Source organism: Cordyceps javanica, chromosome 1 (assembly GCF_051103115.1).
Source record: "Cordyceps javanica chromosome 1, complete sequence".
Taxonomy (NCBI): Eukaryota; Fungi; Ascomycota; class Sordariomycetes; order Hypocreales; family Cordycipitaceae; genus Cordyceps; species Cordyceps javanica.
In genome coordinates, this window is record NC_139295.1 from 4,451,983 (window position 1) to 4,462,465 (window position 10,483).

At 53.7% G+C, this 10,483-nt stretch overlaps 4 protein-coding genes across 4 annotated transcripts; 3 read left to right on the top strand and 1 right to left on the bottom strand.

Annotated features, from left to right (window-relative positions):
* Window positions 1-349: 349 nt before the first annotated feature.
* On the top strand, window positions 350-2,002 carry V2A60_001331 (dolichyl-diphosphooligosaccharide-protein glycotransferase; the record flags this gene model as incomplete). The annotated part of the gene is made up of 4 exons (XM_083252692.1): window positions 350-491; window positions 603-713; window positions 809-1,512; window positions 1,577-2,002. The coding sequence occupies 4 exons, from the start codon at window positions 350-352 to the stop codon at window positions 2,000-2,002; spliced, it is 1,383 nt and encodes a 460-aa protein (XP_083108818.1).
* Window positions 2,003-4,458: 2,456 nt separating this feature from the next.
* V2A60_001332 (Isy1-like splicing factor) lies at window positions 4,459-5,260 on the top strand (the record flags this gene model as incomplete). The annotated part of the gene is made up of 2 exons (XM_083252693.1): window positions 4,459-4,461; window positions 4,520-5,260. The coding sequence occupies 2 exons, from the start codon at window positions 4,459-4,461 to the stop codon at window positions 5,258-5,260; spliced, it is 744 nt and encodes a 247-aa protein (XP_083108819.1).
* Window positions 5,261-6,234: 974 nt separating this feature from the next.
* Window positions 6,235-6,840, top strand: V2A60_001333 (uncharacterized protein; the record flags this gene model as incomplete). The annotated part of the gene is made up of 1 exon (XM_083252694.1): window positions 6,235-6,840. The coding sequence occupies one exon, from the start codon at window positions 6,235-6,237 to the stop codon at window positions 6,838-6,840; it is 606 nt and encodes a 201-aa protein (XP_083108820.1).
* A 990-nt stretch (window positions 6,841-7,830) lies between these two features.
* V2A60_001334 (uncharacterized protein) lies at window positions 7,831-8,523 on the bottom strand (the record flags this gene model as incomplete). The annotated part of the gene is made up of 1 exon (XM_083252695.1): window positions 7,831-8,523. The coding sequence occupies one exon, from the start codon at window positions 8,521-8,523 to the stop codon at window positions 7,831-7,833; it is 693 nt and encodes a 230-aa protein (XP_083108821.1).
* Window positions 8,524-10,483: the final 1,960 nt, after the last annotated feature.

The window sequence follows — 10,483 nt, forward strand, 5'->3', positions numbered from 1 at the left end:
CAATCATGCAAAGTCTATTCTGTATAATAGCAAGTGCTCGATAAATCCACCACACACATCACCCTCTCCACAAACGAAGCACCGCGCGGCAGCGCATACAATAAAAAAAGAGACGCTAAACCCAAACAGGCCCGCGCCAACCAGCCAAGGCTACGTATCCCCAATTCAGAGCTTCTTGGGGGGAGCTTTCGCCTTCGTGGAAACATGTTAACACGCCTCTCATTCTCCCCCGCCGAAACCGTCGACCAAGATTACGCCCGCTCCTTTGTCTCTAGTCTTGTCCGTCTTGAGAATTGAGGATCCAATACACAGCGGAAAGAACAGGATTTTTTCTAACCCCCTTTCCACCATGCGGCTGTCGTTGAGCGTGGTGATCTCCGCCCTTGCGGCGGCCACGTCGGCGCTGAGCACCACCGGCTCTCGATTGCTCGTCGTTCTCGACGACGTGGCAGATAAGGCGGCATATGGACAGTTCTTTGGTGATTTGGCTGGTGCGTGTCTGACTCCCCTCTGCCGATCGAATCTCTGTGCAGTCGTCAAATGCGCAATTGATCCTTGTTGCTAACACGTTGCGCTCTCTTCTGCCCTGTTCTCGCCATTAGCTCGCGGCTTCGACATCAACTACGAGACACCCAGGAGTGACAAGCTGAGCCTCTTTAATCTCGGCGAGCGCAGATACGACCACCTCATTTTTCTTCCCACAAAGGTCAAAGGTAACTCGCTGCCCTGCTTCTGCATGGCCCTCCCCCTCCCCCAAACCACAGCCAGACTCCCCTACTAATCTCGCCCGTCGCTTCGACTTGGACAGCTCTCGGCCCGAACCTGACCCCGAACCTGCTCGTCGACTTCATCAACGCCCGGGGCAACATCCTCGTCGGCCTGTCGTCGACGACGCCCACGACGAGCTCCATCGTGTCGATGCTCGCCGAGCTCGACATCAGCCTGCCCGCGGAGCGCACCGGCACCGTCGTCGACCACTTCCACTACGACGCCGTCTCGGCCCCCGAGACGCACGACGTCCTCGTGCTCGACACGCCCACGCCCAACGAGCGCGCGGGCGTCAAGCCCTACTTTGCGCTGCCCGCCGCCGGCGTCCTCGCCGTCCCCCACACCGCCGGCCACGTCCTCGGCAACAGCCACCTGCTGACCCCGATCCTCCGCGCCCCCGACACCGCCTACAGCTACAACCCCAAGGAGCAGGCCGCCACCGTCGAGCCGGACGAGCTCTTCGCCGCCGGCCGGCAGCTCGCCCTCGTCTCGGCCCTCCAGGCCCGCAACTCGGCCCGCGTCGCCGTCGCGCCCGCCGAGATGCTCCAGGACAAGTGGCTCGACGCCACCGTCGCCAGGGCCCACGGAGGCCCCGAGTCCAAGACGGAGAACAAGGAGTTTGCGCGCCGCCTCTCGGGCTGGGCGTTTCAGGAGATTGGCGTGGTTCGCGTCAACGACGTCGAGCACCGCCTGGTCGGCAGCGACGAGCCCAACCCCACCCTCTACAGAATCAAGAATGACGTGGTACGTTTGGGAGGCGGATTGAGAAACAAAGAGCGTTTTTGAACTGTACTAACACGGCGGCCAGACATACTCCATCTCCCTGTCCGAGTACAGCTGGGACAAGTGGGTTCCCTTTGCCGTGCCCGAGCAGGACGCGCTCCAGCTCGAGTTCTCCATGCTGTCGCCCTTTCACCGACTAAACCTGGCCCCCGTCGGTAAGACGGCCGACGCCGCCACCTACGGCGTGCAATTCACGACGCCGGACCAGCACGGCATCTTCAACTTCCTCGTCAACTACAAGCGCCCCTTCCTCACCAGCATCGAGGAGAAGCGCACCGTCAGCGTCCGCCACATGGCCCACGACGAGTGGCCGCGCAGCTACGTCATCTCGGGCGCCTGGCCCTGGATCGCGGGCATCGCCGCCACCGTGTCCGGCTTCGTGGCCTTTTCCGCCCTCTGGATGTACAGCAAGCCTACGGATACTACTACTGCGACCAAGAAGACGCAGTGAGAAGGAGGTGAGGGAAGAAGAGAGAAGAAGAAATCCCCAAGGAAAGTTGTTGAAGAGACGAAAACAAGACTAGACGTGAATCTCTTGCCAAAGTAGATGAGAAACTGTGCGTGTAATTTCATTACTTTTTTTTTTCTGTTGGTACATGATGTCTTTTTCTGAAATGGAACAAAAAAAGGCACGGCTTGTATTATTGTACTCTTGAATCTTTTGATAACGAAAAACGAGAGTCGATGAATTGGCATGGGTTGTCGTTTCAAATAATGACATTGAGCTGGTACTTACTCCCATGCAGAACCGAATATAAACCACGTTTCATGTACATCTATATAGTGCATACTTGAATGAGAAAAGACCGAGGAAACAAGGCAGAGCGGAGAGTCACCGGCCGCGTAGACCTCTCTGAATAATAAACCGTAGGAACGTGAACGGTAGAAACATGACAAAACAAGACGAGGCAAGAAGGAAAAAAAAAAGACAAGAACAAAGGAAAGACCCTCAGATTAGCTCTCTTATGTTCTCACTGGAAACACACAGGGCACCAGCAACACACCAGCCTACTCGGAAGCACGGCTACATCTGCTGGGACAATTGCGAGCAAAAGTCGAAACAATTCCAAGGAGCAAGGACAACAAGAGAAGGAAAAAAAAACAATGAGGATATCGTCCAGGCGCCGGGAGAATAAAACAGCAACCAGCATGACAATGACAGTGCGAGCGGGCGGGAAGAGAAAAGAGGTTTGCGGTAAAAAGAACCATGCAAGAACCAAAAGAAAGGCAACCGAGGGTAGAACCAGGGGAGTAAAATAAAGTACCGAAGCACCCTTTGGTTACACGTCCCGACACCCTTCCTCGGCTCCAACTTGGCCATCGTACCTCAGAGCTCTCAACTCCTCCGTCGCATCAGCAAAGATTCCCACGCCGAACACGGCCGCTGCCATTCGCCAGGGTAAGAACAAATGCCCTTTCGTTCTCTGTTTCCTTTCCGTTGCCCTCCATCCCGCAGTCATGTTTCTTCCTCTGCCGCCTGTCGATGCCGTGGTTTAGCTGCAAATTTGGCTTGTTGGACTCTGGGTCATCACCGGGTCATGAAAAAACACTGAAAAGACCTCCCCTCTGTTGTCTCCAACAGAAAAGGGAAGCGTATCTTGGTTTCATTTTGTTTTGTGTAAGAAAACATCCTCCCCCGGGGGCCCAATCACGCACTCTCTCGTTCTTCTGAGCGACCACGGTTACGCGGACTCCTGAATCGTCTTCCCGAAATAAACTGCGTTGAGTCAAAAAAGAACCGCGGAATCATTGCCAAATCTTTCGAGTCGGCAAGAAAGGAAATTCTCAGCCTGCTCCGATTGAAAACTATAAAGTTTCAAAAAACATGTAGCAAATAACCACGTTTGGTCATTTGCTTTCTTGAGATAAAAAGGTTGTCGGTCATTGCGGCTATATCGAAAATCCCGTCGAGCCGAGAGAAATGGTGCGTCCGCGTCCCATTGTGTGGTGCTGAGGAGTGTGGGAGTGAGGGTGATTGTCGGAGAAGGTCTGCTCAGATTTCTGTTCTTCGTGGGAAGCGGTCATGATTGGTGACGCTGTCGCTTTCCAAAGACGGCCCCCTTGCGGCGGCAGCTTTGGCATAGTGACAGGACACGTAAATCCCGATATAGCGTGTGCTAGGATCATCCTCACCGCAGATTGTTTGTTCTCTGGTGTTGACGCCAGGTCAGACTTCTGACCGCGTGCGATGGCTCATCGCAACACCCATGGTTTCAGGTGAAATTGAAATGACAAAGGAGACTGATGGCTCAAGATCTAGCATGGCCGTATACTTATCCTGTGGAACATGTACTTCAGAACAATTCACATATCAATCCATGCGGGACCTGAGAAGATTGGATCATCGTGGAGGTGCTCCCTCGTCGCGCATCCAGACAGGCCAATACTAAACGGCCCGTCGTAGAGCTCGTACCCGGAGAGCTTACACCAGAGAAAAGTCTAGAGCATAGAGCAAAGATTCAAAATTCGGCGTCGTAGAAGGAGAGTATGCCACAACGAGTGGTTCCCATGGTGCGGGAGCAAACAGATAAAGGGGAACCATGTCAGTTCGAGCTCAATTTCTGCCTTTGAGATTGGCAGCCACGTGACACAATAAGAGCCGCTTTTGCACACGTGACGAGCGAGAAGAGTATGCCAAAGACTTTATAAAATGACGGCTGTTTTGAAAGTACGTTTCCAGGCAAAGAAAAAAAGAGGTGAATAGAGAATGATGCGAATTCAGAGTTGAACAAAGTTGGCGCGACAGGCGCGTTTGCAGTAGCAGGCTGTGATTTGGTTGTGTGGGGCCGGCCAGTGGCGCTCTAATCGACGTCCCTGGATCTACCAGACGGATTTTCACCAAGCTTCTCTGCACGGCATCAAGTTCATCAACCGACGCCTGCAGCCGGCGCAAAGCAATTACACATCATGGTGCGTATAGAAAGAGGGTTTTTATCTAGGTCAACACGTTTCTGACCCTGAAATCCAGGCGCGAAATTCGGAAAAGGCGCAGTCGATGCTGTTTCGCTTCCGCGAGGCGCAGGCTGCGGACTTGGGCATCGTCGACACGGGCCGGGCGCGGCGACCCCGCGTCATCACTGAAGTCGAGTCGATCCCGGTGTGCGAGAAGTGGCGCGGGCAGGTGCTCAAGGAGATTTCGCGCAAGGTGTCGCGGATCCACGAGCCGGTGCTGAGCGACTACCAGATCCGCGACCTCAACGACGAGATCAACAAGCTCATGCGGGAGAAGCACATGTGGGAGGTCCAGATACGGAACCTGGGCGGGCCAAACTACATGCGCGGCGGCGGCGGCAAGGTCTACGACGAGCAGGGGCGCGAGGTGCCCGGCGGCGGCAAGGGGTACCGGTACTTTGGCCGGGCCAAGGAGCTGCCGGGCGTCAAGGAGCTGTTCGAGGCGGCCGCGGCCAAGAGCGCCGAGGACGCCGACAAGCCCCTGGAGACGAGCAAGGACCTGCGCCGGGCCGTCGACGCCGCGTACTACGGCTACGCGCCGGACGAGGAGGACGAGGCGCTGCTGCGCTACGAGGCCGAAAAGGAGCGCCAGGCCGCCGAGAACCTGCTCCGAAACGGTGTGCAGGAGCCGCCTGCGGGGTGGGAGCCGCTGCCGGGCGACTCGGGCGACGGCCACGTGGTGACCTTGCCCACGCTGGAGGAGGTGCAGGAAGAGCTGATTGACCGGAGGCGGCGAAAGCTGCTGGAGCAACTCTGAGGGGAAACAAGATGTACATTTCTGGGGCTCACTTTCTTGGAGTTTTCTGTTTTTCCTTTTACGGGTTCTTAACGGCGTACCGGTGCTTGGAACGGAGAATATATTCATGATTTTTCCTTTTCTTTGAATGGTTGACGCTTTCTGACTATGGCCATCGTATCGGTGGTCGTCGTAGATTATGAGGTATGAGTAACGATGGCACAGTGACACTATGCAGCCAGCACCATCTTTCGCCCTGCAGCCCATCATCCGAAGCATGATCTCATCGGGCAACCCGACAAGCGACCGCACTACTAATGCAAGGGTGGTCGGCACGTGTGATCAACTGGCGCCAGGGTTGGAAAGATGTCGCCGATTATTTTGATGAGCGCAGGGATCACAACTCATGACGAAGCACAGCCACAGTCAATTCGCCATTCTGGTCGTGCCGTTGCATGTTTTTCTGACCCAATTCGAGTCCAATACCCGAGGCAGACACGTACCTTATGCAGACACTTATGCACTAGTCAGTGCGTGGGTAGGTTTGTAGGCTTGCCGAGCTTCTCAAGCAGACATTCGCGGATCCATTGCGGGCTGCATGAATCAGGTCACAATCTTGTCTCCAGCATTCAAATAACAAGCCTCATGGAATTGCCGGTGCCAAGTCCTTCGAGGAAGGGTATGTTGTGAGTTGTCCTAAAACGAAGCTTCATTCTATACATCTCAAGCTCTCCCTTAATGACCACCTTTAGGCATCTCAACTACCGAGCCTCGTGGGATTGCCGGTGCCAAGTCCGTATAGGAAGGAATGTTATGGGTCATTTTATAACGAAGCTTCATTCTGTTCATATCAAGCTCTCCTTTAATGTCCATCTTCTCGGCATGTATGCTCCGTATCTGTATTGTATATATATATACGTATGCTGGCTCAGCAGAAGTTAGACTGACAACTCACTATCAACTCGACATCACCTCAATCCAATCAACCAATCACCATGCACTCCCTGTCCTTATTGCTCGGTGCCGCTGCCGGCGTCAACGCGATTTTCGGTGCCAACATTGAAGCTGTTTTGCTCGACGGAAACCAGTACCTCTGCGCCGATAGTTGCGCCCATCAGGGATTCTTCTTCGGGCCCAAGGCGTCGTGCCGCGCAGACGAAACCGTTCTCAGTGTAGATAAGGACGACCAGCCTGTCGCGGACGCCATCACAGGCGGTCCCTTCTACTGCCGAGGGGACCCAACGCTCAGCTCCCCTTACGTGCACCATCGCGAACGCAAGGCCGGCGAGACGCCCGAGCAATGCGACCTCTGGCGGTACGAGGACCCCAATAGACTCGGCTGCTTTGTATATAAGATGCCTGGCGAGGAGGGTCCCGACGGAGAGACACTGCAGTGGGCGGACCTCGCGAAGCTGGCCCAGGAGGACACCGCCGGGCAGGGCACCCAGCCGCAGCCGCAGCCGCAGCCGCTAACGTACCGAGAGCGGCGCAAGCAGTGCACCAAGAAAGGTGCGGAACTCTTCAGAGAGTGCGACCAGGGGTTCGACGAGTGCAACCGGCTCAGCAGCGCCGTCATCAAAAGCTGCGTGGAGGCGCTGTAAAGGTTGAGACGCGTACAGACGACGGCCTCGCTTGCCCGCCGCGAGGCTGCCCATGCTGCTTGCTCCGTTGTCAGCCCTTGGTCTCATTGTCTCTGTTGTTTAGTTACTTTCTTGTGTTGGCCTCGGCGCCTTTGCTCTCCGCTGGCTCCCTGTTGCCCCCGGCCCCGGCAGCCGTGCAAGTCAACATGACTGCTCGCCAAGTCTGGCCGTCCTCTGCATTCGATTATTCAGACTCGCCAAGCGTAGTCTAATCTGCAAATCCGCTGTCAAAGTACCCTTCAAGACGCACTTTCTGCCAGGCATTGGTTGCTTCCGATGTGGCCGATGCCTGGGGGACGTTAATTCGCTTGCTTGCCCCTTGTCACTTTCATGTGTTATCGCTAGAGACGACGCATACTTGACTCATTTCATCATAGAAAAGCTATTTATTATAAATAGAACATCTACATTGCGCGACTATGTGCACTTGTGCTTGGTAAACATGCTCCACCAGGCTAATGCGCGCCTCGCCGAGATGTCTTCACAGGGTCGAACTGGGTATACCTCATGATAGGGAAGTGTACACCTGAGTCGTGGACTTTTACAGATACCTCTATCATATTGATTTTCTGTGAATTCTCGGTATGAGTGAGTGAGGAGTTGAGCACATTCTGAGTAATGATGAGTGATTAGCTCAAGAGATAGGGATATACAGGCAACACTGCTGTCCATTCAATGTAAAATGAGTTTAATGTGATTTTGGCTTATTTCAAAAAGTCTGTAGTATCTCAGGATGCTTCATCTCATCCAATTCCCTAGACGAAGGCCAAAAACCCAAGTTCTAAACTTGGATTCCAAGTCTAAATAGGTCGGTCTAGGTCTAAAACAATCCCGGCGCCGATGTACAGCACGCCAAAGAGGAGGATGCCTTGCTCAGGATAATAATAAGGATTCTCTTAGAGTGATAATTGAAAAATCCCTTGAGACTTTCAGCATTTCCGTTACCTCAGACTAGTTGTCCGGAGAGTTGACGGAACCAGGGTTCGGCTCGTGAGCCTGGAGGCACTGCTCTCGGTTCCAGATGTACGGCGACCCAAAAACATCGGTAGTGTTCGTGAATAAATCACAGAACGCCTGAGTACCACAGGTCTCCTCAGAGACGTCTCCGCGAGAGCCACACCAGTTCTGCTCGTCACGCTCAAGCCAGGGCAGGTTCTTGGGCTCGGGGTGGTGGGCTTTGAAGCACTCCTGGGTGCTCTCATACCGGACATCTTCCGTCTGTTCGTTATCTTCACCGTGCTTTTGATGGTACTTTTCAAGCGCGTCAATATCCTCGCAGTACCACTCGGTGCCGCATGAACTCTCACTGCGTTGGAACTCGCAGTCGACACCGGCGCTGCTTGTGCGCATGCGGAATTGGAGCAACTCCTGCTTGGGCTCCGGCTTGTGCGCGTCGAGACACTCTTTGGTCGAATTCCAGATGGGTCTGATACTGAACTTGTCCGAGACGGCGCCAAAGACGTCGATGGCCTTGCAGTAGCGCTTGGTGCCGCACTCTGTTTCGTTGTAGCCGCCAATCTTACTGGGGCAACTGATGCCCGAGCCCGGCTGCGGGGGCTGGAACTTGAGTAGTTGGCCTGCAGGGGAAGCCTGGGGCAAGGCGTAACCAATAGACGCGGTAACGAGGAGGATGGTGTGTCTCATTTTGCTTGCAATTTGCGGGTAAAAGAGCGAAAAGGTGTGAGCGGAGAGATGTGGGCAAGACTAGGCTGACTGACAATGAAGGTGATGAGTGAGAGAAGACCAGAACAGTCGAAGGTATTTTGGGCGCTTTCTTATTTTGATGGCACAAGAGGCATGAGTTATGTCGCTTGATTTAAGGGGTCAGGTAAGGACAATGTTCGCTCTCGGTAATGCATTTACTCCAGACGGATTCACTCTCGTAGCCACTGAAGTTGGCCCATGACGAATGGTCCCAGCCTGTCTTGGCTAGACGATGCAACACATCGAGTGCATATTGCCGTTCAAATTAGAATATTGAGCTCGGATTTGGAAGTTGGTACGCGGCCACCACAGTTGTAATCCACTTGGCCAAGCTCGGCAGATGCGCATTGAAGTGAAGAAGAAGAGAACGTGCCTCTTTGAATCGTTGCAGTCCTTCCATGGTTCATGACTCCGTTGGTTTTCTCCAGGACAGAAGCGCAAGATGTTGAGTATTTTCGAGAAGAACCTGCGTTGCTCCATGTGTCCAGCACCCCATCACAGATGGTCGTGGGGGCGTGGCACAGGTAGTCTGGCAACATATCATCCTGTTGTTGACACTCAAGCCTTGAGACGGCCGCATGGTCGGATTTGGTCGTGCCCGAAATTGAAAAGCCGATACGAATCGTCGGGAGTCTATTCCGCTGTCATGACTCGATATTTGGGGCCACGTTGTGGATAAGTTGACTCGTTATTTAATGCGTTGGTCGTGTGTGTTACCAGTAGTCAGGGCAGGCGAATCAAGCCACAGCATCGTAATGCCGTCTTTTTATATCTCCCGGACACGGTACACGGTCCCGCAGCGAGACTTTTCAGCACAAAAATCAACCGAGGACCGGATAGCTTGCACAGCCAACCTCTAAGCAGTCCACCTTGCGCTACTTGGGTTGGGATGGCCGCCGGCGACCATGAGTTACTGGGCGGAACGACTATTCATATATGTGCAGATCAATCAAGGGACAAAAAAATGCCGCAATTTCCTCAAATTGCTTTCTAAACACCAGACCTCAATTTGAGGAAGCCGTAGGCTAGCCCGCCGGCGTTCAAGACGGGTGGAAAGGCTCTCGTGAAAGGAGTTGTTGAATCATCCGCAAACTGTTTTACAGCCGAGATGAAGAGGCATGACGTGAACTACACACATGCAACAGCCGCATTGCCGAGAAGGTAATCTTACTTCGGTTATGCCCATTGTCATGCACTCTTCACACCGAGAATGCGTGCTGCAAGGTACTATTAAGTAATGTTGTTCTTCGAGGCCCTGTACCGAGGCTGTACCTGACCGTACTCCAGGGTTAATGACTTGCCTTGTCAAGCCTTGGAGAGGCGCACTACATTTGAAAAACCGGAACTGACTGAACCCTGTTGAAGGAAGGCTATTGTTACGTCGCGTGTAGGCCACCTCTTGACCTTTCCTCGCTCCTGCGCCCGTATTATCTTGTAGCTACGTCCCTCATCAGCATAAGGCGCACCAATATATGAATTGTTGCTCGTGCTGCTTCGACGTGCCTTTTTTGCTTCGTCTCGCTCCGCCTCGTGTGACGATAACCTTACCGTGCCACTTTGACCAGAGACCTTTGGACTCTTGACACCTTCACCATCAGCTCTAGTAATTATATGCAGTTTAAACAGTAGCGATTCGATTGTGATTTCTTGCAGTCTGCTCACCGCTATGGCTACCGCAAGATTCTTGATTAAGATGGCTTGCGTTGTGCTCACGAGTAGAAGAGGCCGCGCGCGCAGTCCCGGTCGCGAATTGCTATGGACTGTACTTGGTACGGATAAAAGAGAAATCTGTTGAAGAACCCTCTTGCTTTCTCCCCTTTTGCAGAGCTGCAATGGTTTCTTTCTACAGGTCCTCTTGGTATGCGCGCGGTCCTATCAATAGCCGCTCTTCTCGTCGGCA